General features: G+C 40.5%; 1 protein-coding gene and 1 pseudogene across 8 annotated transcripts in view; both read right to left on the reverse strand.

Annotated features, from left to right (window-relative positions):
• Nucleotides 1–25,535, reverse strand: part of Mast2 (microtubule associated serine/threonine kinase 2) — a 183,379-nt gene that overhangs the window by 12,973 nt on the left and 144,871 nt on the right. For 6 of the 8 annotated variants that reach the window (XM_076860504.2, XM_076860508.2, XM_076860503.2 and 3 more), the window contains 7 exons: nucleotides 17,490–17,565; nucleotides 14,551–14,571; nucleotides 12,538–12,616; nucleotides 11,181–11,335; nucleotides 8,461–8,536; nucleotides 6,605–6,814; nucleotides 1,401–1,502 (listed from right to left, as the gene is read on the reverse strand). In XM_076860504.2, the coding sequence (XP_076716619.1) occupies nucleotides 1,401–1,502; nucleotides 6,605–6,814; nucleotides 8,461–8,536; nucleotides 11,181–11,335; nucleotides 12,538–12,616; nucleotides 14,551–14,571; nucleotides 17,490–17,565 (719 nt within the window). The remainder of the gene's footprint in view (nucleotides 1–1,400; nucleotides 1,503–6,604; nucleotides 6,815–8,460; nucleotides 8,537–11,180; nucleotides 11,336–12,537; nucleotides 12,617–14,550; nucleotides 14,572–17,489; nucleotides 17,566–25,535) is intronic. The other 2 variants (XM_076860506.2, XM_076860505.2) reach the window with 1 other exon arrangement.
• On the reverse strand, nucleotides 22,966–23,533 carry LOC143404654 (CDP-diacylglycerol--inositol 3-phosphatidyltransferase-like; annotated as a pseudogene).

The following is a 25,535-nucleotide window of genomic DNA, read 5'->3' on the forward strand; positions in this document are numbered from 1 at the left end:
CTTGATGCAGAGGCTCTCTAACTTCTGGTTTGCCTGTTTTCATTCCATACAGTCTCTCTATTTTGGAGAATTAAACTACCTACTCAGATATGATTTACACCAGACCTGGAAGTCTTCTTAACTTTTTATTCTTTCTCAGCCCCATCTCAGAAATCTACCTTATAAATACCGCTCTAATCTACTGCTTCTTTTTTCCCCCTACCATTGTCCTAATTCAAATCACCCTATCTCACATTAATTGCTTTAAGTGCCTCTGTCCTCAGTTCCTTGCTCATCCTGCCCTCTCTTCCAATTCACCATCCATATCCAGGCTGAAGTAATATTTCTTAGAACTAAATCTAATAGAATACTTAATTCAGAAATAAATAGGAACCAAATACTGATACATACATCAACATATGAATCTCAAAATTAACACTATGCAGAGTGCAAGAATTCAGAACACGGGTTCATTACATGAAACTGTACAAAGGCAAACATCCACAGCAAAAGCAGGCAGATAAGTGGTGCCTGGAAGCAGGGTGGAGAGAGGACTGACGGCAAAGGGATATGAGAAAACTCTTTAAGGAAACACAAAAATCTCAACCATGGCAGTAATTATACAGGTATACATTTGTTAAAATTCAACAGGCTGCATACTCCAAAAGGATGAATTTTATAGAATGTATAGTATATCTTAATAAAATTAATTAAGAAAACAGTAAACCTGATCATGCCATATTCTAACCTCAAATTTGTGGTAGCTCCAAGTGGATTAAAGGATAATGCAAACTCCTGAGCTGAGAAGGCAACACCTTCCATTATCTTGTGCTGCCTGCCTTCCAACTTCATCCCTCGCTACCTCATCAAATCCACCCTGTCTTCCTACCCCACATCCCTGGCCTGGCAAATGTGCATTCATCCTTCAGGCATTGAATAGGCCTCTTCTTCCTCAGGAAGCTTTCACTGAATGCTCATTCTATACAGAACTAAAGCACTTCCTTCACCAGGTATCTGGTGCACCTTGCATTCACTTGAATTGTGACATTTCTTAAAATATTACAATTATTATTTATATATCCACATGCTTTATATTTGCTAGTGCCACTTCAGAGGAAGTATCTTGAGATCAGGACTCTGTTCTATCCATGTCTATACTTCCAGTGTCTAGCATTAAATAGGTACAAGGTGGCTCAATGTGGGAATAAGTCAGATTAATACTTTCCCTGCCATACCCATCAGGACAATCAATTTGTCCTCAAAGGAACCTGTTTAGTCCCCCAGTGCTTAGAGATCATATTTAAATACAGACCTAAGCAACACAGATGGTAGTGGTGCTGCCACAGTTTTGTTGTTGGCAGGATACTTCCTTTACAACCTCAAACCTCATCTCCCCATCTAATCTTCCCGAGTCCACTTACCAGGCATTCCAGGAGACGAGCTGGACGGGCAATGACTATCATCAGTTTTTTTACCAGCTGCATCACAAAAGCCACCTCTGAGCTCTCTGAGCGCTCATGAGCCTGCAAAGAAAACAAAAGTCACTTCAGCAAGCTACTGGTCCAGTGTGGCTGGGCTGAGCAGAACCATAATGGGCAAAGCTGACTACAGGGAGAAATTATTGGTAGTAGAGAGAGCTCTGTAAAGCAAAACTAAACAAGAAAGGAAGGAAGGAAGGAAGGAAGGAAGGAAGGAAGGAAGGAAGGAAGGAATTCAGAGAAGGCTGGTCAGCTGTGGGAGGGAGAAAGTTGCTCACTCATGAGAGACCACTGAGCCTGAGAACACTACAAGACACCAAGAAATGTCACACAGACACACCTTTACCTGCTCCTTCAACCAACAAGCTTGATTTACCTTCCACACCCCATCTTAAGGGGCAACTCTCAATAGAGCCTTCATAGATATTCACCTTGTACCCCAGACACACAGTAAGGAACAAAAGACCTCAAAGCTAGGAAATCATATGACCAGAGAGGTATTTCAGAAAGACCACTAGCTGCAGAGCAGAGGGTGCACTAAAGAGGGCAAGCCTAAAATCAGGGAAATCAACTAATGCAATAACTCTACTGAACAAGGCAGAAGTCAAGGCAGTAAAAACCAAGATGAGTGCACTGCCTCGGGCCATTTTCTAAGGTAGATCTGAGGGGTGGCAGACCCAGGAAAGAGGTAACTGCAACTTCATTTTTAGGGAAAGTTCACTGAGCTCTTAGTGAAACAGGAACTGCAAGAAGATAAACAATAGACAATTTTATTTCATTTCCATTTTCACTGTAATATGCAGAATTTCAATTTACTTTTGTGCACTGACCTTTTATTCTGCAATTTTCATAATGTCATTTACTATTTCTGATAACTTATTTGTAGACATCGGGATTTTCTATTTTGGCTATAAATAAAGAAAATTTTATTTCTTGCTTCCAAAAAAAAAAAAAAAAAAAAAAAAACAATAGACAAAAACCATGTGAAGTTTGGCTTTAGAGAAAAGAGCCATGGGGCAGAAGAGGCAAATTTAAGTTTGAGGTGTCCTCATAGACAACCTTGGTATTTGCTGGGCCCAGGAGCCTCTTTTTTTCTTTTTTTTTTTTAATTTTAATATTTTTAGTTGTAGATGGACTCAATACCTTTATTTTCTTACTTTTATGTGGTGATAAGGATAGAACCCAGTGCCTCAGTGCCTCACACATGCGAGGAGAGCACCCTACTACTGAGCCTCAGCCCCAGGCCTCAGGACCTCTTGCTTGTCTGCTGAGAACAGCTCAGGGTTCTAGGATCCACACTGATACTCTATGGCTGCACCTTCCCTTCCACCTTCAACAGCTGACCAGTGTGGACTGCTTTCCTGGGAATTTTTCAATGCTCAGAAAGATAACAGTTATTATCTGTGTAGCCAAACTGTATAATCTACACTTGTGTGAAAAAAGATGGCCATATCTAACCTTAGAGCACAGATAAAAACAGCTAAGAAAGGAGAATGAGCACTTCCAGAGCTTGTCAGTTTCTGGTTGCTAACACTGGTCCCTACTTAAGGCCTGATGCATTTTTATCTTCAGTTCTCCAAAACTTACCCTCTTCATCCTTATCATTAGTATCCCTTTACTGCTAAAACTTCTGTGAGTCTTATTTCTATTACTTATGACCAAAGAATATGCACCAATCTGGGGAAGTCAGTGAAGGAGTTCAGTAGGTAGGTCACTGGTCTGGAGTTTAGGAGAATAGGGTGCTCGTGGGAGTCTTCCACTAAGGACCTGGGAGTAGAAAAGGCTCATCAGTACAAGGGTGGAGAAAGAAAAGAGAACAGTAACTCTGGACAGTACCCTGTAAAACAGCAGCATTTTAGAGTGGGTAGAGAGGGAACTTATGAAGAGGCAGCAAGGCTATAGAGAACAGGGAATTGACAACCAGGAGAGCTAAGGTTCAAGAGGTGTTCACTGTGTCCTGTAGAGAGGTGAAAAAAGATGAGGTCTGAAAGAAGCCACAGAATTTGGCAATTAGTCAATTATTTCCTTGGTTGCTTTTGTCTGAATAGCTTTAGTGGAACCTGAGGGAAGCTCAGAAGACTGAGTTAGGTTATAAGGAAAGAAATATTTCAAATGAAGATTTCTCTGTGTGTTTTTCCATGTAAACTTTTTTTTTTTTTTTCAAATGTGGTACTAGGGATGGAACCCAGGGCCTGGCACATACTAGGTAAGCACTCTACCACTGAGCTACATCTCCAGCACCCTTATAACCTATTCTTGTGTGTGTGTATGTGTGTTTATGTACATACATACATGACAAACCTGAGTTTGGGTTCTACTTCTGCTACTTAAGAAGAAATGAGTTATTTTGGTGATTCAGTCCTTTAAACTTCAGTTTACTCATTTTTAAATTTGGGGAATAATAATAGCACTTCCCTTATAGGTGTGTATGGATTAAATTAAATTAATTAAATGAGATAATGCAGTGTCTAGCATGTATTAAGTGCTCTGTAAATGCTAGAATCTTTATTATTTTAAGCATAAAGCTGATGATGATGGTTTCTTATTTAATCCCATTGAATGAATGATTGCCATTTTATCATTGTCTTTATGCTAAAAATCTAAGCTTGGATTCCTCCCAAGAAAGACCCTTCTTCATCTGGCTACCAGTCTAATTCTTCAAACATACCAACTCTTTCCTGCAGGCATCTACTCTAGTCGTGCCAAACTACTTCATCTGCAATTTCTGGAATGCACCAAGTTCCTTGAGAGGTTGTTTACACTGTTTCCTAGGCTTGCCTACTTGCCAAGATTTGACTTTCTCTGAACCATGCTGAGTCCTTCTCTGTGCTCAGAACTTATCTTTTTGTGCTCGTCAATCACATTGTACTATAATAAATGGAAGATAGTGTCTGGTACACAGTACACATTGTTAATGAAAGCCGTTATTTTTTACTGTAAGTATATATATTGGTGGGCCTATAACCTTAGTCAACAGCAAATTCCTGAGATGGGAATCTACACTGAATACCTGTTAATACCCCACTCCCAAGGGCCTAACAAATCAAGGAAGAGAGGAACAAATTGGCTCCACATTCAGTGGTCTTCCTAGTACACTAACCACTTAACCCCTGGGATAGTCAGTCTGAGAAAATGCCTGGAGGTTTAGGGCAAGACTCTGATTTTAGCATTTGAGAAGATCAATCTTAGGTATTTTAGAAGGAACCTTGAAGCTGGGTGTAGTGGTGCCTGTGTATAGTCCCAGCTACATCTACTCCTGAGGCTTGAGGTGGGAGAATCCCTTGAGCCCATGAGTGTAAGGCCAGCAGGGCAACATACAGCGACACACCTCAAGCGGGAAAAATTTTTAAAAAGGAGGAAACTTGGTAATCATTTAGTAATACCCTAATTCCTAAATGTTTCTGGGGCACCCCATTTATTGGTGAAAAACTATTAGAAAATTATTCCTGAGTAGAAACAAATAGCTGCTTTTCATGGATATTTGGCTTTCTAAAGTCATACAGAGTTTGAATTTAAGTATTGCTTTTGAAATCAGAGAAAGATATTTTTGTAGAAGGAAGTACTTTTTTACCCATTTAATTAAAAAAAATAGGTGAAATAGTTAGGTTTTTTTCACCGTAACTTTTGCCCTCTGGACTAATATGTCTTTAAAGGCAAAAGAAAATTTTCTTATCTTTGCCATATAAAAAATCTTCCAGGGCTGGGATGTGGCTCAAGTGGTACTGCACTCGCCTGGCATGCGTGGGGCACTGGGTTCGATCCTCAGCACCACATAAAAATAAAATAAAGGGCTGGGGATGTGGCTCAAGTGGTAGTGCACTTGCCTGGCACGCGTGCGGCCCGGGTTCGATCCTCAGCACCACGTACAAACAAAGATGTTCTGTCCGCCAAATACTAAAAAATAAATATTAAAAAAAAGTTCTCTATCTCCCTCTCTCTTTAAAAAAAATAAAATAAAATAAAATAAAGATGTTGTGTCTACCGAAAACTAAAAAAGAAATATTAAAAAATTCTCTCTCTCTCTTAAAAAAAAAAAAAACTTACAGCATTTAACAGCAATAATCATGAACATCTTCAGTCACCCATCTCTAGATTCAATTATTGTCCTTTTTTTTTTTTTTTTTAATTCCCTGCTCCTTCTGATTTCTAGACTCATACACTGAAGTTCTTGTTGATCATTATCTCTGGGCACTCAGCTCAGCGGGTACAATTCCATGGGTCTAGAGGCAAAAAGGAGTTCTCAACTAAGTTAGACTAAAGTGACATGAAGAACCCTGCAGAAATAGGCACATCCCCTCTCCTACAAACTGTTATCTATGGTATAACACAAGGCAACCGTGATCTAAGTGGAAGGCATCTGACTATCTCATTTGAGAGGCTGATAGCAAAATAAGTGCTGGAACATGAAGCAATGCAGGCTTGGTCTTAGCTGTCTCTGGATTACTTTACCTTTAGCCTCACAGGGAATTTTTTCATACTGAGGAGGATTAGATCTCTACACATAGAAGTCTTACTAGAGCAATTCTCACCATGTCAGTGGAACATCAGCAAGTGGATAAACCCACAGGTTAAGCCTTTGCCCTACTTCCTTTGGGCTGAGGAGAGACAGTTGGGAGGCTCTGCTTACACCAAGTATTATTATTATTATTATTATTATTATTTTAGTTGTAGATAAACACAATGAAAGTATTGTGTTCATCTATATATTTTTATGTGGTACTGATGATAGAACCCAATGCCTCAAACATGCTAGACTCTACCATTGAGCTACAGCCCCTAAACCAATTATTCAGAAAGCCTACCACATCCATTGAGACCACTTTATGGCTTTGGGTAACAAATCTCTTAGTCAAAGAATTTATGAATCTACAGTGTTAGAGCTTTAGGCAGAATAATACAGCTTTGGATATAGAGAAGAAAGAACTTATAGAACTGATCCACTGATACCACGCAGGTTTTACTCAACGATGCAGGGAACTAGGGAGACATCTAAGTCCATCAGTACCACACATGGATGTGTTTTCTGTATATCCTGTATAAGGATACTTGGTAGTGCCTGCAGGCTGGGAAGACGGGGAACCTAAAAATTCCTGATCTCAGCCCACCATGTGGAGGTTTTACCATAGCCTTGGCACTAAGACACTCACATCTTGTAGAAGTTTCTCCAAATTCTCTTGAAGTTCATAGAAGTAATGTGATGTAATGAGGCCGCTCTGAGATTTATCCAGGCAGTCTCGGGCCATCTCAATCACCTGATGATGGATAAAGCTCAGGGCTCCATCTGCCAAGGGCAACACGCTGTCTGGAGTATTGGAGGAAATGAACTCTGCTAGTCGCTCTTCCATTTGTGCGGTGGCCTGGGAATAAAAGCAAGAAAAGTGACAGTTCCCTTCTAGTCCTATCTCAGTTGGAGCTAAGCTGAAGGACTTGGTAACAGCTAAAGGACAGGCTCCCTGGGAACCTGGTTTTCTGATGTTGCATTTGGGAAACCTAATGACTGAAGAAATAAGATCACTTTCACGTTAAGTCAGAATGCCCTAGCACTATATTCAAGGGCTTCTATTGCCTGAATTTGCCTGTACCTGACTATTTCCTATAGGGCAATCTCTTTGTCTGGGGGCATAGAAGGTTTGCTGTTCTTCTTTACCCTGGCGTTTATGCCTCTGTCTTTGTTTATTCTGTTCCCTGACTGTGGCGCTCTTGCCCTGCAGGTCTGCCTTACAAGCTCCTGTTAGTCCTTTCATCTCACTCAAGCATCACCTCTCCTCAGGGAAGTCTTTCCCCAGCAAATAGGAGTTCCCTTTCATCAGTGCTTTGTCTATTGGCCTCAACTGGATACATGTAGTGTATGGATACTGCTGAGTTCTAAGTCTTTCTCTGGACTGGGAAGTTCTGCAAATCAGAGACAATATTATCATCTCAGGATCCTTTTACTTAACCTGAGGATCTACTTAACAGAGGTTCTGCTAGACACAGCTAAACAGGTAGTCATAGAATGTTTACTGAAGTTGTGAATCTGTCTGGTCTTGGATCCAAGTTGGAATGAAGGACTGTGAATAGAAATATGACTCTTGCCTGGATCCCAGAAGAGCAGAATGGAGTCATACAGTTAGTAAACAGTAGGAGTGGATTTCAATTCAGGCAGTTTGGCTCCTTGCTACTATACTTTATTGTCCATCAAGAGCAAAAACATAAGGGGTTTACCATCTCCATCAGCCATCATATCTATACAGGAGACTACCCTGAGTCTAGAGGAAGGGCCTCAAAAAGGAGCAGGAACCCCATACTGCACAACCTAGACAGAAACAAACAGACCCAGGGAGTTCTGAACAGAGGATGAAGAATGAGGTTTGGGCATCCCAGGATTCTACTGTCAGGGATTGTCAGTCTACTGCTCCCTCTCAAGACAGAGCTCGCTGCTTTCTGTAGGAAGGCCAGATCAGAATGGTGTTCAAACAGAAATGCAAATGGGAAGCAAATACAAATGTTAGTAAATAACTCTGTGCCTTCCGTCTCCTACTCTACTGCTCCCTGTGGCCTTCCTGCAGGTACAGCATCTGTCTGTATACTGTCTGGGGCCTGCTTAAGAAATCTGTACCAAATGAAGGTGATTCTAGAGGGAAAATCATGTCATGGAGGGATCATGACTCATAGATCCTGATATGCACAGTGGAAAGTCAGGCCTCCAGTTCTTTCCTTCCCCTTTAACATGTGCTGGAATACCTTTCTGACATTCCCTTCTAGTCACCTGTCCCTCTGGGAAGTAGACAAGCAGAGGTTCTGCAAATACAGCCCATAAACTCACAGACCCTGCTGCCTCCTGCTGCTCACACAGTCTGGAAGTCTGCATGCCTGTGTCTTCCTCCTCCTGTGGGAGACTTTCTGCTCTTCTTCCTGGTTACTTCTAGAGGCAGCACTTTACCCCTCACCCCGAAGTGTTTTTACTGGACTGGCTGTAGGCAGCCAACCTTGGGATACTGTCTTCTTTTAAGTGAATCCTTACCTTAGGGAATCTTTCTTTGTACACATGATTCATCATTATTATTTCACTGTCAAAGGAAACCGGAGACCGTCCAGGACTGAATAAGGAAAAAAAAAAAACCAATCATGTTATTTTAGTACTATGAAACTCTCAAAGAGAAAGATGACCATCCCTAGAACCCCTGCCCTCCCACTAATTTCAGCACCAACCCCCATCTTTTTTTTTTTTTTTGGTACTGGGCAATAACTCAGGACATTCAATCCCTGAGCCACATCCCCACCCCTATTTTGTATTTATTCAGAGACAGAGTCTCACTGAGCTGCTTAATGCCTTGCTTTTGCTGATGCTGGTTTTGAATTGGCAATCTTCCAGTCTCAGCCTCTTGAGCTGCTGGGATTACAGGTGTGTGCCAACCATGCCTGGACCACGCTCCCATCTTCTTGAGAGCTGGCTGGGCATGGTCATGCACATCTGTAATCCCAGCAGCTTGGGAAGCTGAGGCAAGAGGATCATAAAGTTGAGGTTAGACTCAGATACTTAGCGAGGCCCTAAGAAACCTAGTGAGAGCCTGTCACAAAAAAATCAAAAGGGCTGGGGATATGGCTCAGTGGTAAAATGCCCCTGGGTTCATCTCCATAAAATAAGAGAGAAAGAATGAGCATGTGATGAGTTCCAGAGCCTTTCTTATTCCTAGAGCTCCCAGTGTACCTTGTAAGGTTCAAAAACAGTGCCATCTGGTGCTAGGTTATCTTCCTGCAAGAAGCATGGCTTTCACAAAGAACTCTTGCCAGGGCCTGAAAAGGCTGAGAAAGGAGGAGCCTACTCCTGAGCCCACTGGTGGCTTTCCTAGGATGACCTCCCCAGAACAAGACCCTGTGTCCTTATAGCTTTGGCCAGTGGGGTTTGCTATACCTCCGCACACTCTGAGAATCAAATCAAATTGACCAACCTCCAAAGCAACCAAAGGAAGACTCTACACAACTCATTTCTCTTTCCAAACAAACTGCAGCCAAGAGAGCTACCTTGACCTCTGGCCTTGGGGGGGGGGGGGTGAATGTGGTGAATCTAGCCTGTAGTGAGCTGTATGTCTGGGTCATCTATTAAAGAGAATAATCGTGTTTTCAGCCTTAATTTATTATCTTCCCTTGTAACCTAAATCTTCCCCTCTGGCCCACATGCAGTTACATCTCCTTAAAGAATTTAAAATTTTGAGTTACAAATTTGGATCCTGCCTAGTTTAGTGCCCTGATAAGAGATCCCAACTGGGCTAGGATCAGAACTGTTCTTCTTTGCTTTTCTGGGATTACAGGCATGAGCCTTGGAGTGAGCCTTGTTCTGTCTGTCCTCCTGATGCAAATGATCAAGTATTTAAGAATAATACAGGAGGGACTTCCCTGAGTGTCCCTGTGGTCCTCTCAGTCCTAAAATATACCCTTTACTCTATGTAAGTTGCTGAGATCACAAGATTCAGGTGTTCCTCTGTGAGATAAGGCTAGTCATTCGTATTCTTGATCCTTTGCACTTAAGTCCCAGTGATCACCTTTAATCTTTGAAGCTGAATCAGTCTGGCCCAGCTCACTCCCTGTCACAGTGCCAGCAATACCTTAGGGGATTTTTTCTGGGAGGCACTGTTTCCTTGGGACACCACCCCATGCATGTTAGCCAATTTCTTACTTCACAGAGACCCTAGGAAGGGTCTCATGAAGTTGAGCTCATTTTGATCTCTACCCTCTCCCTTAACTTGGAATGCTGGCACATATTTATAAGCTAATACCAAAGAGAATGGGCAGTTAGTGGCTGGGGGTATAGTTCAACGATGGAGTGCTAGCTTAGTGTGTGCAAGGCTCTAGGTTTGAGCCTCAGTACTTTCCCCCACTAACTTAGGGGAATTCAGACAAATCAGCTGTTAAGGTTTGTTTAGTTTGATAAAGGCAGGCCCAGGTGACTCAAGGAATTTAAATTGAGATGGCTTTGGATAGGCATTTTTTATTTTGTTTAATTTTTGCAGCACTGGTGGTTGAACTCAAGACACTCTCCCACTGAGCTACATCCTCTGCCCTTTTTATTTTCAGACACAGTCTGAAGTTGACCAGGCTGGCCTTCAACTTGCAATCTTCCTGCCTCAGCCTACCAAGTCACTGGGATTACAGGTATATGCCACTGCACTCAGCTTCAGATGGGCCACTGCACTCAGCTTCAGATGGGCAATTAATTCTGCTTTTAAATTGGGCTCCTTCCCCAAGTCAGCCACTTGTGTCTGTAGCAGCAGCTTTCTAGCTGGCCTAGCTCATACACTCTGGGCCTCATGGTTCTGCAGTCAGGTAATCATTACAACTGATAATACTATTACTCTCTTTTACTGAATGGAGTTGGAATGGAAAAAGAGACCACATGACAGCATCATCACATAGCTTTTGAGTAATGGGCTGAGCTGAACCTGAATACAAAACATTTCTGAACATTAACTGGATTTGATTAACTCAAGATAGCCAATATGCTCCACCAGGGGTTAGAAACCTCAGCCAGCAGACCAAATCTGGCCCATTACCTGTGTTACTAAACAAAGCTTTCATGTTACCTGTGGCTGCTTTCACACTACTACAGCAAAGTTAAGTAGCTGTGACAGAGATTATATGGCCTGTGAAGCCTAAAATATTCATATTTTGGCCCTTTACAGGAGATGTGTGCCAATCCCAAAACCGAGGCCCCTGGGTACTAGAACAGGCAAGAGCATTCCTCACCTGAGACTGCGAGAGCGGGGCCGCATGGCTGGGGACTGTCGTCCTTCCTCATCTGGCACACTTTCTGTGCTGAAATGCTTCGTCAGAAAGTGCAGCTCATCAGCTGTCGGCTGGAAAGGCAACTGATGCAGCTTTTCTTGTGAGGAACATGATGACTATGGGGGAAAACATTACAAACAGCATTAAAGATGGGAGCAAGGGCAGTCCAAGAGTGGAGAAGGACTGAATCCACTCAGGGACTCCCTAGGCAATGTGAACACAAAGCATCTGCTCCTTTCCTGGTTCCCTGTAGCCTGGACTGGGCACGATTCTTTTCACCATGAAACCTTCAGAGGTCTCAGTACTGATCAAGCCAAGACACTAGAGTCCTTCAGGAGTTGTGCTAGAAGCTGGGCTCAGACCTTCATGAGGTGTGAGAACTCTCCAACACGGAGGAGCCTTCTGAGGTAGTAAAAAGCAGATACATACATAGAATATACACACACACACACAACTCTTACTTTGGGTTTAAAAAAAATCACTTGTTTGAGTAAAGGATTATGGAAAAATGGGTATTTAAGCTTAGCTGCCAAAGATCAATAAGACCTTTGGATTGATTTAACAGTAATATCTAGTCATGGGAGAAAATGGTGATCCTTTGCTGTGCTTGGGATTCATGACTATAGACAAACCCGTCATAGAAGACTTGAAGAACAGAAATGGGGATACACTCATCAAATATACATTCTGTAAAGCCTAAAACACTTAGTATTTAGCTTTTCACTAAGTTTGCCAACCCTGTCATCCTTTAATAAAAAGGAGGACTCATTTTAGGGTTGATTGCACATGGTAGCAATTAGCATATCAGTTGTGTTTTTGGCTAAAACCTTCTTTAAAAAAATAAGTAGAATTTTAGAGTAAGGACTAGTCTTTTGTTAATATACATCACATTCTTTCTTGACTTTTTAGAAAGAAAAAGGTAAAAAAGGAGGCAGAAGGTCTGCCAGGGATTTGTGACATGGGAGGAGTGATTTGCTCTTGGTTGCAGTTCTAAAAATAAGGTTGGGGGTGGGCAGGGAAACGATGCTTAGGAGTCCCCGTGCTCAGCCTCACTGGCAAAGCAAAAGTGCATTCACAAGCCCTTCTCTGACTCAACCAGGAAGAACTGACTCCAGGGAGGGGAGGGAACCTTCCAAAGGCGTTTCTGGATCTGTCTTTGTTTGTGAAGGGTCACTAGCCTTCTGCCCCAATCAGCACTACCCCCAAACAATCTACATGAATTTGGCTTTAAAGGAAAAGCTAAGAACTATTTTGTAGCATTGGACAGTGCTGTATGGATCCGAATGAAGGAGGTATGGCCACAGATTTGGCTACTTACTGAGACAGTGGAGCTAGGAGTGTTGGTTCCATAGCCTGAAGAAGGCAAAGAGGCCAAAGACCAGCGCCGTCCATCAGTCCTATGTAAGAAGAAGAATATTAGGTAGTTTCTAAAGGTCCCCACCCTGAACCCAGGACCTGCCTGGCTATGTCCATCAGCATATTTGGGCAGTTGATTTGCTGGAGGCTTCTCCTCATCTCCAAACAGTACTGCTCCATCTAGCACACACGCTATCCTACAAGAGGCCTATTGATGTATGTTTTCCACTTCAGAGATGGACATTTCTGACTATGAAGGAACCCATGGCTTTGATAAGAGTATCTATTATATAATACTGTGGTTTTGGAATAAATATTTTAATACTTTCAACTCATTCACTTTCAAAAAGAAGCAACAACAGAGTACTCTACCTGAAGGCATTATCATAAGGACACAATTGCCACTGAAATGTAGCTATTTCCTTTTTGTTGAGATGGGGTTTTGCTACGTTGCTCAGGCTGGCCTCAAATTCCTGGGTTCAAGCAATCTTTCCGCCTCAGCCTCCAGAATAGCTGGAATTACAGGCATGAAGCACCACACCTAGCTTTATTTCCTTTTTGAAGACTATGTGAAGGGCTCTTGTTTTCCCAGGACACTGGGTTGATAGTAAGGAAAAAGCAGACCACCATCTGGATCTGAACTGAATATCAATAGACAGCAAATAGTTACAGATCATCTAGGATCCATTAGGACCCGTAAAATCAGTCTTTAAAAATGTTTGCCACAGAATGACAGTAACCTTACAAAAGAGGATGGAGGTGACATACCTTTGGCTTTATATGAAACTCTGGAGTTTCCTTGCTTTCTCAAAAGTATGCCCCCCAAAGCTCTTATCCCAAAGAACCACAATTACATGCTTTACTATAGCAGAGAAAGATTAAGGGGGTATCTGACTTAAAGCTTTTAAAATATAAACACATGATTGTTTGCCTGCACTGTGGAAAGTGGCATAAAGTATTGTTTCTTGTGGAGCTTGGGGGTACACAGCCTGCTGAGGTTGAAGCCAGATGAAATTTCTTCACTGCTACCAGCAGAATCTTACATCTATCAGCAATGGAAAACCTTTAGAAGTTAAGTTCTTACTACAATTTGCAGAGAAAACTTTGACGCCCAGAGATAGGAATGGTTTGTCCAAGGCTTCTCAGAGTTACAGCAGGGGATGGGGAATGGAAGAGGAAGGAAAAAAGGGAATAAATCTTGGTAGGGCTTCTCCTTTGGAATCACTGCTCCCCACCTTTCCCAACACAGAGCAGCTTGTCTACTGTGTTCTGTAAGGGAAGAGCCCAGTGTTTCATGCCACATGCACATGACTCAAACTTCATGCCACCCAGGCAGTCAGCATGGGTAAATCAGAACTCTGCTGGAACCTTGTCTCTGAAGCAAAGAAATGTCCAGGAGGGTGATAAAATATGCTGTTCTCTCTGACTCTTTGCTGGGCCCTGGGTGCTCTACACAAGAAAGCCATTTAATTCCAGGAAAATAGAGTTCAGCAAAGATAAATGTAATTCAGTGTTGGATTTCCTAAGGCCTTATTAAATACACCTTTTCACTTGTGATTTTTAATCCTTTAGATAAAAATGGAAACCAACTGCATGGCAGTCACTTCTCTGTATATTGAAGGACAGGGGCCATCAGAATGAAATGTCACCATAGGATGTCTCTAGTTCCTCTGTCTGGCCTCCTCACTGGGAGACTGAGGAAAGTTGTAAGAATGCAGGATTTGTACCTAGGTTCAGAAGTTTGGAACTATTCAGTAGTTCCTGCCTCCAAGAAGATGAGCTCTGAGTCTTGGTTCCAGCAGGTAGTGGATCCTATGAGGCCTCTTTGATAGATATGAAAGGCCCAGTGTTCATACCCACAGTCAGAAAAGAATCATCACAACCAGTTCTCTCACCAAGCACAAAATCACAAGCCACATTATCTGGCCATGCATAGCAGTGGTCCAGCCCCTCTCCCCATCATACCCACTATTACCTGTCTGCTCTGTGGCCATGGCTGTAGTGAAAAGATGTACATCACAGTGAGAACCAATGGGAACCAGAGATAGCAATCTGTTTGACCCCCAGCATTTGGTTTAACTTGATGAAGGCAAATTTTCTGTTGTTTATAAATGTGTAAAAGTTGGAAGTAAAATGATCTCAATAACTAGGAACCAACAATTTTTGGTCCCTCTTTGGCATGGCTGAGGCATTCCTCTCCACCCCATTAATAACTAGCAGTTTTGGGCTGGGGTTGTAGCTCAGCGGTAGAGCGCTCGCCTAGTACATGAGAGGCCCTGGGTTCGATCCTTAGCATCACATAAAAAAAGAAATATTGTATCCAACTACAACTAAAAAATAAATATTAAAAAAAAACTAGCAGTTTTTCCCACTATGTTCTGTAGGAGGACAGCCCAGGGGTCTATGTTCCATTCACATGACTCAGATGTCATGCCTATGAGCATAGACTTGAGCCAATGGTAAAACCAGGCCCCAAAGCCTCCCAGTTGGTCCTGCTTTTGAAGCCTAAATCAAGTAGATATAAGGGCATCAATGGAACCTGCTATTCCCTCTACCTAGGATAATCCCCAACTCTGTGACCTCATACCTAACATGGTAGCTGCTTCTTATTCTTCAGTGTGGCTTTATGTGATCACCAGTGGGAACTCACAGCCTACTCTCTTCTTATTCTTTCATGCAGCATCATGTTCTTTCCCTTCATGGTACTTATCAGAGCTTACAACTAAACATTTGCTTTTCATGTATTGTCTGTCTCTCTCATCACCCATTTGATCAATAAGTATTGATGCTTATTATGTACCAGGAGACACAGTTTTCAACAGATTAAGGTATTAAAGGTAAATTGATTCTGGTTGAGGTGAGAGGAAAAAACATGAACAAAAGAAAATATTAAGAAATATTAGAAGTACTAGTTTAAAAATAAAATTGGATGATTTAATTGAGACTAACAAGGAGGTCCCATTAGATTGTGTCATTAGGAAAAGTTTCCCTAAGGAAATAATATTTAAGATGAGATATGAATGAAAAGAATGAATTAACTAAGTGAACATCTGAGGGGACAGCATTCCTTAGGAAGGAAACAAGTGCATAAACCCTATCTATTTTCAAGAAAGTAGGGATTATGACTATTTTGTTACCACTGTACACTAAGCACTCAGCATAGTGCCAAGCTCAAAGTCAGAGTTCAGTCAAAATGTATTGAATGAATGGAAAATGACTCAATGCCACTTCTGGGGGATCTGGTCACAGGTCCTGCTGTCCTAGTTCATACTTAATCTAGGCTACAGTTCATACATAGTCCAGGCAGAAAGTCTGGGATAAGTCCAGCTGTTCAGAAAAAAAAAAAAATCAATCCAACAGATTCTTATATTGTAAGTGCTACTACTTGAATCCCTGGTTAACTAATTTGAAGTAATATAGGGTAGGAGAGATGAGTCCGGGGAACACATCTGGATGAGGTTTCTTTTGAATAAAGCAGGGATCAGGAGGGGCACCCAAGTCAGTCATCAAACTTTTCCCTGCTCAAGGTCTACTCAACTACACAGAATCCTGGAGTGGAAGGGATATATTTCTTCTAGATTGTCATTTGAATAGTGAGTAAATGCTATTTCCAAAAGTCTGTTTTTTTGTCATGTCTTTTAAAAAAGTAGTGTAAATATTAAAACTATTCTTGCCTCAAGGTGTATTATGTTCTCCATTTATTAATAGCTCTAAATCTGGACTCATAATTGGAGTACTTAGTTTTTGGTACTTAAGACTCTAACCAGGAAAAAACTTAAAAGTTAAAAAAAAATTAAAAACTTTTTTTTTTTTTTTAAATAACCCAAATATCTCTCTTTTTTAAAATTTTTAATATTTATTTTTTAGTTTTCGGCGGACACAACATCTTTGTTTGTATGTGGTGCTGAGGATCGAACCCGGGCCGCACGCATGCCAGGCGAGCGCGCTACCGCTTGAGCCACATCCCCAGCCCCCCAAAATTTAAAAACTTGAACCAGGTGTAATGGTACATGCCTGTAATCCCAGCGAATCAGGAGGCTGAGGCAGGAGGATCACAGGTTCAAGGTCAGCCTCAGCAACTTAGCAAGGCACTAAGCCAGTTAGATCCTGTCTCAAAATATAAAGCTCAAAAAAAAGGCTGGGGATGAGGCTCAGTGGTTAAATGCCCCTTGGTTCAATCTGATACCAATCAATCAATAAATAAATAAGAACAGAGCCTTGGCACACAGTTTAGATGGATTCTATCAACCTGTACTTCTCTAGAGGCCAGGTGATACCTTAGCCATGGGTGAAGCTGTCAAGGTGATTATTGTGGGCCACAGATTTACAGCACTTTCAGTGAGTAAATAAATGGCAGGAGGAATAAAAGCATGGCTCCGTATGTACCAAATCTTTCTAAATTCTTGGAAGGATAAGTGAAAACCCTGAAGTCTTTCTATGCCCACACACAGGCCAGCTTTTCAAAGGTGAGCAGTGAGGAATGTCAGGCCCTTCCAGTCCCTTGGAACACACTGAGCTAGAGAAGTAAGAGTACACCTTTTGGTCCTCCAGGGAAGAAAGCCCATTTTCCCACTGATCACTGGAGGACACCTATCAGTTGAGGTATGGTGCTTTGGAACATACTTTTAGGATACCAGGGACATATGATTAAGAATTATAAAAATAAATCTAGTTCTTAAATTTATTCTCCCATTCCAACATTCAAATGTAAATACATAGATTACACAGAAAGCAAAACTTGAATAAGATGATTACAATCTGGGAGAGAAAAGCAGGGAAGGATTTTGATGGCTGGTAATCCAAGGTAACTCACTTGAAAGTGCACTGGCTTATAGGAGGAATCTGATATTCAACTAACATTCATGCAAGTGTACCACATGTGTTATTCACAGATGAAGTTTTCTTGCAACTTACCTACGGGCAGGAACAAAGGAAAAGTGAGCAGGTGTATTAGGAGAGAAATTCCGGGGGCTGTCCAAAGGACTGTTACCTGCGGATGGAATAAGAAAAAGAAACCCTCTGAGAGGTTCTCTTCTGAGGAGGGCTGACATGATCTTTAGGCAAGAAATCTTCCTTTGCCATTGGCAATTAACATATCTTGTTATTTTTTCAGGCCACCATCAGTTTACAAATTCTGTCTTTGTAAAGGTTTGGGGGCCCACAGGTTTTCTCCCTTGTTCCCATGGTGCCTATAAGAATCCACATCTCTCAGATATCCATTCTAGATCCAGCAGCAACTTACCTATTTCCTGTCCTTCTAAGAACACCTCAGGTTCCAATCTGCCTTGTTAAGTTAACCCAATTTTCCAAAGGCTTCAAGAGTTCCTTTAGTGCAGATGGTACAGCTAAATGCTCAAACATTTCTCCAAGGGCAACAGGACTCCTAGTCCAAAGTCTTGCACATTCATCTCTGCATACTGCATCCAAGGAGCTAAACCAGAAGCCTATGTGCTTTAAGCGGAAGCAGAGTTCTCAGGTGGGGACTCAGGAGTTACCTTAAAACAGGTAATACTTAAGTCCCCCAAGTCTGCAAAGCACACCCAACCTTCTGATGATGTAGGAATCACTGCCATCTCCTCAATTATGTTTCATGTGTCCCCTGTAACTTAAAACTCAGAAGTTCTGAACAAAACTGTGTGCTTACTTTTGTATTAGTCACAATAGTTCTTGAACCTATCATACTTCTCTGTTCTGTCTTCCAGCTCAGGCTAATACTTAGGAGGACCTACTTGGCAGAAATTGTCTGTATGTTTCCACCTGAAAGCTCACTTTGAAGTAAGCACCATATTTCATGATGTGCTGACACTTCATAAACCTAAATAATTAGATATATGGAGAGGAAATGGTGGAAACAAGGTTTCTCACTGCTGGGAGTGGAAATTTACAGAAAAGCAAAGTGAAAAATAAAAAATGATCCATATGATAATGGATTAGTTGGAGACAACAGGAAGAACTCATGTTTAATAGAAATACAGATGTTTCATAGAAATGTTTATAGATATATGTATATACATAATTTAATATATATACTAATATTATATTTGATCTTTCAGCTAAGGACTAAAAGAAAGGATACTCCAGTAACAAAGCTTATCTAACTCCCAGATCTTGGTTTTTAACATTATTTCCAATAAAAAGTCCAGGGTTCCTTGGAGAAATGGCTGCTGCTTCTAGAACTGGGACCAGAAAAAAACAAATATATATATATATATATATATATATATATATGAATTTTAAGCCCAATGACTAGAGTATTTCATAGTATCAGAAGGTAAGAAAGTGATAAACTACCATGTTGATGGGTGTTATGTCAAAGGGGAGCAGGAGCCAACTGAAAGAACATATAATGGTCAAAGAGAAACAATTTGAGCAACTAAAAAGATCCAAACTAGAAAATAAATATCTACAGGTCCATACTGATTAAATAAATTGAGAAGTGGGAAAGAAGATCAGTAAACATTGAATACTTGAACACTACCAACTACCCTGACCTCATAATACTTATAGAACACTGCACCAAATAATAGCAGAATATACATTCTTTTCAGGATCATACAATAAGAGTCAATAAATTTAAAAGAGTTTAAGTCATACCAAATCTGTTTTCTGACCACAATTATATTGAATAGGAAATTAGTTAACAGAAAGACCTCTGGAAAATCCCCAAATATTTGGAAACTAAACAGTATATTTATAAATAAATTGTGGATCAAAGAAGAATCAAAAGGGAAATTATAAAAGTGTTCTGAACTATTAAAAATGAACATGTAGCCAGGCAGTGGTATATATCTGTAATCCAGAAACTAGGAGGCTGAGGCAAGAGGATCATAAGTTCAAAGCCAGCCTCAGCAGTTTAGTGAGGCCTAAGCAATTTAGTGAGACCCTATTTCAAAATAAAAAATAAACAGGAGGGGCTGGAGATGTGATTCAAGTGTTAGAGTGCTAGCCTGGCATGCACAGGGCATTGGGTTTGATCCTCAGCACCACATAAAAATAAAATAATAAAGATATTGTGTCCACCTAAAACTAAAAAAATAAATATTAAAAAAATAAAAATGACTGGAGATATGGCTCAGTGATTAAGCACCCCTAGGTTCCATTCTTGGTAGAAAAAAAAGAAAAAGAAAAAGAAAAAACAAATAAAATAAAAATCAAAATATATCAGAAACCACTAAAGCAGATCTTGGAGAGAAAATTCATGCCTATATGAGAAAAGAAGGACTCAGTTCAATGAGTCCTCAGCTTTTATCTTATGCAATTAGAAAAAGAAGAGCAAATGAAACCCAGGAGAAAGGAAATCATAAAGTTCACAGCAGAAATCAATTGATTTAAAATCAATGGAAAACAAAAACATACACAGGTTTTCTTAAATTGACCAGGAAAAAAAATGACACAATTTTCAACATCAGGAATGAGAAAGGTGGCAGACCTATGGAGTCTACTGATATCAGAAAAATAAGGCAATATTATGAACAACTTTATATTAATTAATTTGACAGTATAAATGAGACTGAAAAATTCCTTGAAAGGCCGGGCACAGTGGCGCACACCTGTAATCCCAGCAGCTCGGGAGGCTGAGGCAGGAGGATCATGAGTTCAAAGCCAGCCTCAGAAATGGTGAGGCTCTAAACAGCTCAGTGAGACCCTGTCTCTAAATAAAATACAAAATAGGGCTGGGGATGTGGCTCAGTGGTTGAGTGCCCCTGAGTTCAATCTCTGGTACCAAAAAAAAAAAAAAAAAATTCCTTGAAGGATACAAACTATAAAGGTTCACGCAGAAAGAAAAATTCTGAATATTCTTATATCTATTAAACAAATTCAACTTATTTAAAAATCACCGCACAAAGAAAACTTCAGGTTTAAAGCTTTACTGGAGAATTCTGCCTTTTTAAAAAATATATAGTTTTTAATTGTAGATGAACACAATACCTTAATTTTATTTATTTATGTTTATGCTGTGCTGAGGATTGAACCCGGTGCCTCGTACATGTTAGGCAAGTGCTCTATCACTCAGCCACAACATCAGCCCTGTGCCAAACATTTAAGGAAGAAATAATAACAATTTTACATAAATTCTTCCATAAAACCAAAGAGGAGGAATTATTTTGCAACTCATTCCATGAGTTCAGCATCACATAGATATCCAAACCAGACATTACAAGAAAACTACAGACTTATAACCCTTATGAATATAGATGGATATATTTAAAATTTTTCAGTAAATAAAATACAGTGATAAAGAAAGACAAATTTGGGGGCTGGGACTATAGCTCAGTGGTAGAGTGCTTGCCTACCACATATGAGGCACTGGGTTCAATCCTCAGCACCACATAAAAATAAGTAAATAAATGAAGTATTGTGTCCATCTACAACTAAAAATATTTTTTTAAAAAAGAAAAGAAGGACACATTCTTAAGTTGATAAAGGGTGTCTAGGACAAACCTTCAGCTAATATCATGGTTAATAGTAAGAGAAAAATGCTCTAAGCCAGGTACAAAACAAGGATATCTTCTATTCAAGACTGTACTGGAGATTTAGCCAATGGAATAAGGTATGTCTATGTAAATAATCTGACAGAATCTATAATGAAGCTACTAGATATGTGAGTCAGCAAGGCTTCAGGATTCAAGATCAATATACAAAAGTAAACTATATTATATATACTAGGAATAACCAGAAATTGAAAATAAAATTACCATTTATGAGTGCCTAAAACGAAACACTTAGGGATAAATCTGACAAAAGACATACAAAACTAAACATTGTTGAGAAAAATTAAAGATGATCTAAATAAATGGAAAAAAACATATTCAAGGATCAGAAGATATGATATTGTTAATAAGTCAGCTCTCTAATTGAGCTACAGATTACTCACAATCCCAATCAAAAGTACCTTTTTGATGATCTGATTTTAAAATTCATATAGAAATGCAAAGGACAAGATGTTAGAGAAAAACTGTATAATTCCATTTAGGTAATATTCTACAAAATTCAAACTAGTCTATAAGTAACAGAAGGCAGATGGGTAGTTGCCTGGAGTTGGGAGGAGTCACAAAAGGTTAAGTGGAAACTTTTGGGAAATGACAAATACATTTCCTACTTTGTGGTGATGGCTTCATGAATATATAGCTACATATGTCAAGTTATCAAAGTGTATACTTTGATTATTGTATAATATGGCCCAGTGAAATCTGTTTAAAATAAATATAAATTAGTAAAACAAATATTTAAAAATATTTTATCCATAGTACAAAATTCTTTTTTCTTCTTTTGAGAGTGAAATGTGATTAAGTTGGCTCATATTTTTAGAAATCTTAGGGTATGTGTGTGGTGCTGGTGATTAAAACCAGGGCCTTGCAACATGCTAGGCAAGTTTTCTACCATTACGCTTTCCCCAATCCTGTGTTTTGGTTTTTGAATTTAGATTTTGTGACTTAGTTTTATTACACATACAAAATACACCTTTCAAAGACATGTAGCTTCCTCAGAAGTGCATTGTTCAATCTGTTTCTTAGATCATGATACTTCTTGTTTTTCTTTTTTTTTTCTTTTCTGGAATATTTATTAAGTAACTATTCATTTCAGATTAAGGTAAATATCCATCTAACCATAGAGAAAGGAACAGGAAGTCTGTGCACTCAGGGAATTTACACTCTAGTGGGGGTAGAAATATCAAGAATATGAGTCAAAGCAGACCATCGGAGACATACAGAAGGTGGGTTGAGAAGATGTGGCATGAGCGTGGGTGGTTGGAAGGACTTTTCTGTCATTCTGGAATGACAGGAGTCAGCCACAAACCAGGATAAAACATCCAGGTAGATCTTCCTTTTTCCCAATCTCCCCTTAATCCAGGGTCTGATCCAAAAATGTCTAAAAGGAAACCAAGTCCAGAAGAGAGAAGCTGTTGCCTTTATTATCAAGGCTTTCAAGGTCAGGGTAGACCGGATGGTAGACTGCCATAGAAAGGATTTAGACGGCCCTTTCCTGCTGGGCACGGTGCCCCAGGCTTCCTGTGGCAGGGGGCAGAAATCTGACTCACCTGCCTTTTGGGAAACATGGCTCCTGCACCATCTCTCTCAAGTGTCCCTAAAACCTCAGGCCAGGCCAGAAGCCAGGGCTGAGCCAACCTCACGTGTGGCAAAGCCTAATGCTCAAATAGGCTGCCTGGTACCAGGGGCCTCCTGAGCATCCTTTTTGACCTGTTTGTAGAACAGGTCTTTGGGGATCACAAGGGTGGGCCTAATCTTCAGGGTTACAGAGATTGTGACAACAACAAAGAGAGGCTGACCCCCATCCCAGCAGGTTAGAGAACACATTAGGAAGACATGAGAATGGGCCTCCTGGGAGGGAAGCCATGTGGCACAATAAGATGACCAATCAGGTGGGAGGTTCCAGGAGTTGTCAGGGTCACTTCTTCTTGGCATGGTCTGCTGCATCCAGGGCAGCCATGTTGCGGGCAGCTGTGATCAGGTGGATGACACTGATGAGGGACAGAAATTGAACAGGTAAAGGAGGCAGTAGAAGAGCTCATTTCCAGCACACAGGGTGAACAGAGCAGGCCTGGAGGTGTAGTAGATCCGAAGCACTGGATTCCCAGACAGGTCGATCATCTTGTGACTCTCACTACCCTGGACCACAGAACTGTGGAGGTGCAGCCAGTGACTGGCCACATCCAAGCTCATGCTGAGCTGGAAGAGAAGGGTAGCTTGAGGGTACAGCAGGGCCAAGTTGACCAACAGACACATGGTAGAGCAGCGGTCCGTCAGCATGTCCAACATGGCCCCAAACCGGGTTCCTCGATTGAGGGCCCAAGCAGCATGTCCATCAAAAGCGTCCAGAAGTCCGCTGAGCAGATAGAAGGGGCAGCAGGGCATGAAGTAGAAAGCAATGATGGCGAAGACAATCCGGGCATAACCGATAAGGTTAGGCATGAAAAGGAAGATATTTTCGCTTGGCATCGCAGCGTTCCACTTGCCGCCCTGGACCAGCTCCAGAGGTGCCAACGCTGTCCCAGCCCCACCCGTGCGGCCTCATCCTCCACAAGTTAATCTTGGAGTCAATCCTAAAGGATTGATACCTAACCATATTTGGCAGATGGACGTCACACACTTGCCAGAATTTGGAAAATTAAAATATTTGCATGTTACAGTTGATACTTCTTCTGGATTTTTGATGGGCTCCCTTCATGCCGGAGAAAAAACTAAAGATGTTATAGCTCATTGCTTACAAAATTTTGCCACTGTGGGCGTTCCAAAACAGTTAAAAACAGATAATGGTCCTGGTTATACTTCTACCTCTTTTAAACAATTTTGCTCATCATTTGGCATTACTCATATAACAGGAATCCCATACAATCCACAGGGACAAGGCATAGTTGAAAGAGCTCATCAAACTATTAAAATGTACTTATTAAAGCAAAAAGAAGGAATTGGGAAGGGGTATATATTCCCCAAAGATAAACTTAAAATAACCCTTTTTACTCTAAACTTTTTAAATTTGGATTCATCAGGGCTTAGTGCTGCGGAAAGGCATATGTGTCCAAAAAATGTATATAAGCCCAAGGTACTTTGGAAGGATATTCTAACAGGACAATGGAAAGGTCCTGACCCAGTAATTGTCTGGAGTCGGGGGTCTGTTTGTGTGTTTCCACAGGGAGAACAGCAGCCGATTTGGATTCCAGAGAGATTAACTAAGGTCCTGACCCAGTGATTGCCTGGAATCGGGGGTCTGTTTATGTGTTTCCACAGGGAGAACAGCAGCTGATTTGGATTCCAGACAGATTAACTAAAGCGATTTCTACAGACCAAAAAGAAGATGATTTAGCTCAAATCCATAACAGCTGATATCCAGAACTCCAGTTTGGTTATTCTTACATCTGTGACAGAACCAGAATGCTTTTTTCAATATCTATTTTATTATTGCCCTTTCCCATATTTTTTTTTTTGAGCTCATACAGACCTAGGTTAATGTTTTGCTGATCAGTCCTATTTTTTGACTATAGAGTTTTTAAACATTGCAATGGAGATTTCACCTGTAAAAAGTTATAAGGCCTTTACTATTATGTTATGTGTCGTATGTATTATGTGTGCACACTTGTGTTTTGTGTTTGAATGTACATATGTCCATATGTCATATATGATGAGCGCTCATGAAAAAATGGATCCAAATAATTTTTTTTTTATTCACGTGATTTAAATGGTTTAATTTAAATTGGGTAAACAGCTGTTGAAGATTGTTTTAAAATGTGAACAAAAAAGGAGGTTAACAGATCTGTTTGTTTACTTTCACCTTATATTTAATAATTCTCTTAAAGATAATGTAAATTGTTAAGAAAATTGTTTTCTTTTAATGCCTTCTGGAATGTTACATAATTTTTTCTTTAGCCATTATTGCCAAAATTCCTATCTTCATCCCAGTGCCGGTGAAGACAATGTAAATTGTTAAGAAAATTGTTTTCTTTTAGTGCCTTCTGGAATGTTACATAATTTTTTCTTTAGCCATTATTGCCAGAATTCCTATCTTCAGTGAAGACAATGTAAATTGTTAAGAAAATTGTTTTCTTTTAGTGCCTTCTGGAATGTTATATAATGTTATATAATTTTTCTTTAGCCATTATTGCCAGAATTCCTATCTTCATCCCAGTGCATGAAGACAAAGATAAAACCAATCTACAGCTTCTGCAATAGCCATCACTGAACTGCTTGCAGAACTTGCCTGGACTATGTATCACTTATATGCATTGTGAACTCACTTGTATGCATTGTGAACTATCTGTTGGTGCAGCAACTTCTGGTAGTGTTGGGGTATTTATGCTGATGGTGTCATCGGTGGTACAATTTTTCCAAAAGGAGCCGTCAGCTGGCTTGGTGTATCTTCCTCCCTTCTATTTGTCATGATCGTTCAGCTAAAATTTGGGGGCCAACAGAGGTGAGGCAAAGAACCTCACCCCCCCCCCCCCGT

The sequence above is a fragment of the Callospermophilus lateralis genome, chromosome 7 (assembly GCF_048772815.1).
Source record: "Callospermophilus lateralis isolate mCalLat2 chromosome 7, mCalLat2.hap1, whole genome shotgun sequence".
NCBI lineage: Eukaryota > Metazoa > Chordata > Mammalia > Rodentia > Sciuridae > Callospermophilus > Callospermophilus lateralis.